The sequence below is a fragment of the Tupaia chinensis genome, unplaced genomic scaffold (genome assembly GCF_000334495.1).
Source record: "Tupaia chinensis unplaced genomic scaffold, TupChi_1.0 Scaffold000610_1, whole genome shotgun sequence".
NCBI classification, from domain to species: Eukaryota; Metazoa; Chordata; class Mammalia; order Scandentia; family Tupaiidae; genus Tupaia; species Tupaia belangeri.
The window spans coordinates 570,646-575,481 of record NW_006160129.1 but is presented as its reverse complement, the minus strand read 5'-3'; the positions used below and the strand labels follow the sequence as shown (position 1 = coordinate 575,481).

The 4,836-nt window shown below is 44.0% G+C and overlaps 1 protein-coding gene across 1 annotated transcript in view; it reads right to left on the bottom strand.

The window, feature by feature from the left end:
• Positions 1 to 272: 272 nt before the first annotated feature.
• The window catches only part of AHCYL2 (adenosylhomocysteinase like 2), a gene marked incomplete at its 5' end in the record, with an annotated part of 209,390 nt that continues 204,826 nt past the window's right edge, over positions 273 to 4,836 (bottom strand). Inside the window, 4 exon segments of the mRNA XM_014591718.1 lie at positions 273 to 1,813; positions 2,214 to 2,334; positions 4,589 to 4,667; positions 4,787 to 4,836. The exon segment at positions 4,787 to 4,836 is cut by the window's right edge and continues 1 nt beyond it. Coding sequence (XP_014447204.1) covers positions 1,807 to 1,813; positions 2,214 to 2,334; positions 4,589 to 4,667; positions 4,787 to 4,836 — 257 coding nt within the window.

Below are 4,836 nucleotides of genomic sequence, written 5' to 3'. Positions count from 1 at the left end.
TCTAAAGAACCAGACACTATGGGCTAAACCTGTGAACTATGTAATGAGGCAAATAGCCATTTATTCAAGCTCCACCTCTCTACCTCCAGAAGTAAATGTAATGAGGCAAATAGCCAATTATTCAAGCTCCACCTCTCTACCTCCAGAAGTAAGGTCACTTCTGGACTAGCTCTGAGAGTACACAGGAAGACCAGGGGAAGCTGGACAAGGTGGAGGTAGGGGAGGAGAATCAGGATGGGAAGCTTACAGTGATCCTGGGTGGTTTAGTATTTCATCAAATCACGTTGGCGTGAGACTTCGAGGCACACAGCAAAAGAAAAAAATGGGAAACAAACAAACATGAGAGTATTAAATAGGGAGGAAAAAGAGGGACTCGCTTAATTCAAGATTATTAGGTCTACAGCAAACTTTAACTTTTACAACCAATCTGTTCCCTTGGGACCCTGGAAACCAGCAGGTCAGTCAGGTCAGTCTCCAAAAGTAATCCAGCTCTCGGGTGGAATATAAAATTTCATGCTGCTCACATTACTAATTTTTGTAATGTTGGAGTTACTCAAGAAACTGAAAAAAAAACAATCCTTAAATGGAAAAGGTTAGGTCATAAGATATGCCAGCAGGAACAAAAGACCAAGATCAGGTTGCAGATACAGGTTTCCCCGATGGCAACCAACGGCTAAAGGGATGAATGTCTGATGAGGTTCCGACTAGTCAAACTAGCGCTGACCACCTGTATTCAGTTTACAGCGTCATCCCTGTACCCCTCAGTCAGTGGAGTGGCAAAGTCCTTCCCAGGAAACATACATTTACTCTGCTTCTTCAGGGTATCAAGCGGTAGGCCTGAAAGACCTTCTCATTTTCCAAAGTCTTAAACTCCCAAATGCCAGGAAAAGTATGCCTTTCTCTACTCTGTTTCACAAGTAGTTTTAGGCAATAACAAAGTTTCAAGAAGCAGTGTTTCATAATAAGCCCTCCTTTTCTGAGATAGTGTCAACCTGGAGGGAACTTCCTGGGAAAATATCCAATTAAATGATAAAGTAAAACTAGGTCCCAGTGGCCTCCACTTCCTGAGCAGAGGTTGGTTGGGTTAGAGAGAAGGCAAAACAAATGGCTGATGAACACCAGAGCTGTTGAAATAATGGAGGCACATCCCTCTAGGAACCAAAAAATGTTAAAACGGACATAGATATCCAAGGAGAAGAAAGAAGTCCTGGGTAAGGAAGGAGACCCCTGTCAGCATAGGCACAGCTGAGTTCTTTGTGTAGCTTGCCAAAAGCTGTAACTCCTTCCTTACTAGCCTTTTTATAAAGAAGGCAGTGATAGTGGTAGCCAAGGCTGAGAACCCAGGCCATGTTGTTCAGCAGCTTCCAAGAGGCCTCACTTGGGGGAGGGCCAAAACTGAGAAATGCAGCTGCTGAAAAGTTATTCCAGAAAACCTCAGAGAACAAGGAGCCTGGAACCCCTAGACTAACTCCTGAGTCTGGACAAGAGAAAAATGGCCATCGCTGAGGATTGAGAGCCAATGGGGAATGGTGTGAATGGTGCACTGGGAATGGTTACCCCATTTCTTTCATTCCTCGGCCTGTCCTCTGTGGTTCTCATGGCCCTTGAGGCAGTAACCACACTCTGGGCCAATGCTACAGGCACAGGATTCTAGATTTTAATAAATAAATAATCTAACACGCAGGGAGAGCACGGCGGGCAGCTCTGATTGGAGAAGCAGCTTGCTGGGTTCTTTCTTGTATAGTAGTGGAGCAAAGGCTTGGAGTTCTATTCCTTAAAACTTCTTCTGGCTTGTGTTACAGGAACTTAATACCTGGAAGGAAAAGGAAAGATGAGACTGATGTTATCAGCCACTGGAGATGCTGGGACATGAAGAGCTTGCCTAACGGTTCAACTGGGAGGCAAGAACTTTTCTGGAGTGTATGGCGGGGGTAGATAATTGTGGCTCTTTTCCACATCAATGAAAAAGGCCAATAATTTTCCATAAAGAGATAAAAACCATAGCAAAAAGATGAAATGGGGAAAGGCAGTTTAGGAAGGGAAATATTAATGTTTGTGGAAGGCCTCAAGAATCCTTTGGGAATAGCATGGAGGGGGGTGGGTTTATTTTTCTGAATGCATCTAAATGTACGTGATGGAGAATGCCAATCCAATTCCTGCATGGGATTCTGTTCACTACTAGGCTGCCCTGATTTCTGGGGGGCCCAAGATACCTGTAGTAATTAGGCTTGAAGGGCCCATTCTTGTTGAGTCCCAGATACTTGGCCTGTTCATCCGTCAGCTCTGTCAGGTGGGCGTCAAACGTGGGCAGGTGCAGGCTCGCCACATACTCGTCTGGAAAGGATCACAGAAGCCCTGGGATGAGCATTCGTGCCTCCTACCTGGCTCTTCTCCTGCCTTAAAAAGTTATAAGATCCCTTCTATTACATTCCTGGAGCTGAATCAAAAAAGCTCAATTTTTGCTCACTGCCCCTCAATTCTAAGGAATGGTTGCCTTCGGCTTTAAGCTCCATGCTTTTCAAAGCCATAACATTTTTTCCTTGCTTTTTCACTTGCCCTCTGTCTCTAGTCAAATTAAAATAATAATAATAATAATAGTGATGAATCAAGTTGAACAAAATAATTCTTAAAAGTAAAAAAAGCAATAGGTGGGGCCAGCAGGTGGTGAGAAGATTAAAGTGCTGGATCCCACATGACTGCCCAGTTCAAGCAAGTGCTAGAGCTGGTGACTTGAAAATCACACCAGGCTTGTGTGTGTGCATGTCCAAAATCCCAAGAGTAGAATGGAAGAGAAGGAAGTGCAGCATGGCCATCTCCCATGGGGGGTGATTTCTCACTTCCCCCTCATTTGCTGAGCAATAGGTCTTAGGATCTAAAAGAAAAAGTGAGTGGGATTTGGGGGGGAAGGGGCTGAAAAATGGGAAGCTCCAACTTTACCTTTTCCTCGGACTCTATACCGGAGTTCATTTAGAAAAACTAACACCTGGGGAAATGAAACTATTTGCTTTGCTTTTAGTGTTCTTGGTTCTCCAGGGTTCCTGTTTACATTCTATGATCTACATACGTAGTACTTATTCACAATTTCACGTCGTTTCCTAGGTATCAGCTTGCTCTCCTCTAACTTCACTAAATATTTGGTCAAACTGCTCTATTTCTTTCATATCCTTCCCAGTGTCTGTTATGGGAGAAATACATCAACTTCTAACAGTTGCTACATACACTTAGTGCTAAAGCAAAAGAAAGATAAGGTGATTCATTCCCTGGTCTTTGCCAGAAGGGTTTATAAACACATGGTATCAGTTCAGGTGCTCGAGGCAGGCTCTTTAAAAAATTTAAGACAGTTTAATGTTTCTCTTATACAAAACACCCACATAACTAAACTCTGAGTGAGAACTATTCAGTCTCTCCTTCGGCCTGAAACAATGGGGTTAGAGTTAGTAGATGGAGTATGAAAGTCTTGTGTGATCTGAGAAAAGTCTGGTGGGGGTTTTAGGTTGTCAGAAATGTTATGACATGTTGGGAACCAGCAGTTAGTATAATGGCTATGTCGCTGGACTCCCACGTAGTCCACTGCGGTTTGCGTCCCAGACCCGGTGGCTTAAAACTCACGCCGGGCGCGTGTGCATGCGTGCCCAAGATCCCGAGAGGAGAATGGAGGAGAAGGGATTGAGGTGTGACCATCCCCCTTGGGGGGGTGATTTCTTGCTTTCTGTCTCTATGTCTCTGTCTGTCTGGCGAGCGCACGCGCCCTATAGAGAAAACCTCTCCAAAAAAAAAAAAGTCATGACATGTTTTTCTATGCGAAAATGCATCATGACTTTTCCAATAATCTAATAGTAAGCAGCCTAGAACTAGAATAAGTCAGGGGTCACAAGGTAGGAGATGTATCCTTTCTTTTAGGGGAAGATTTTTCTTTTTTTCTTCTTTGAGGTTCTTGTATACATGATATTTTAAGAAAGAAAATATTGGGGCCACCTTGTGGCATGGTGGTTAAGGGGCTAGACTCAGAATCCTGGCTTGCTTTCTCACTTTCCTGTGTTCTCTCTCTATCTCACTGATGAGTGAATGTGCTCTACAGAAAGTTTTAAAATAAAATAAATAAATAAATTCTAAAGAAAGAAAGAAAATCCTTAAAAGGCAGGTACGGGTCCAGCTGGTGGTATAGTGGTTAAGGTACTAGACTCCTACAAGGCCAACTGAAGTTTGAGTACTGGACCTGGTGCTTGAAAAAATCACACTGGTTGCAGGTGTTTGAGTGCTCAGAGTCCCAGGAGGAGAAGGGGTGATTTCTCATTTTCCCTCTCTCTGTCTTTCTCCAGCAAGCCCATGTGCCCTACGGCAAAACCTTAAGTAAATAAATAAAAGGCAGGTAAACAAAATCTCAGCAAAATGCCATACCTTCAGTACAGCAATCCATGAAGAAAATGGGATAAAGCAACCGGGATGGAACCAAGGAATCCTAGCTCCTACTTTATAGATAAAGATAACATTTTTTCCCTATCCATAAGGAAGTTAATGGCCCAAAACTTCCTTTAGCCTCTGACTGATCTACTTTGTCAAGGATGGGAATGGAAAAACATGTGCTTACCCATTTTCTTGGGCAGTAGGTAGACATCCTGCTTGTAGCGACCCTCGGGAGCATTGTAAAGTTCTATCAAGGCCAGAGCCTGGAAAAGCAGACACGGGTGCTGACGGGCCATTCACAGCAGTCTTGCTCACATCAGGGAAACCCTGCCCGTGTGAGGACCCGCACCAGCGCACTGATGGCCCTCTCAGGAGGCCTTACCTGCGTAGTAGCAGTAATTGACAGCACAAATGTAGGCACTGTGGAGCAGC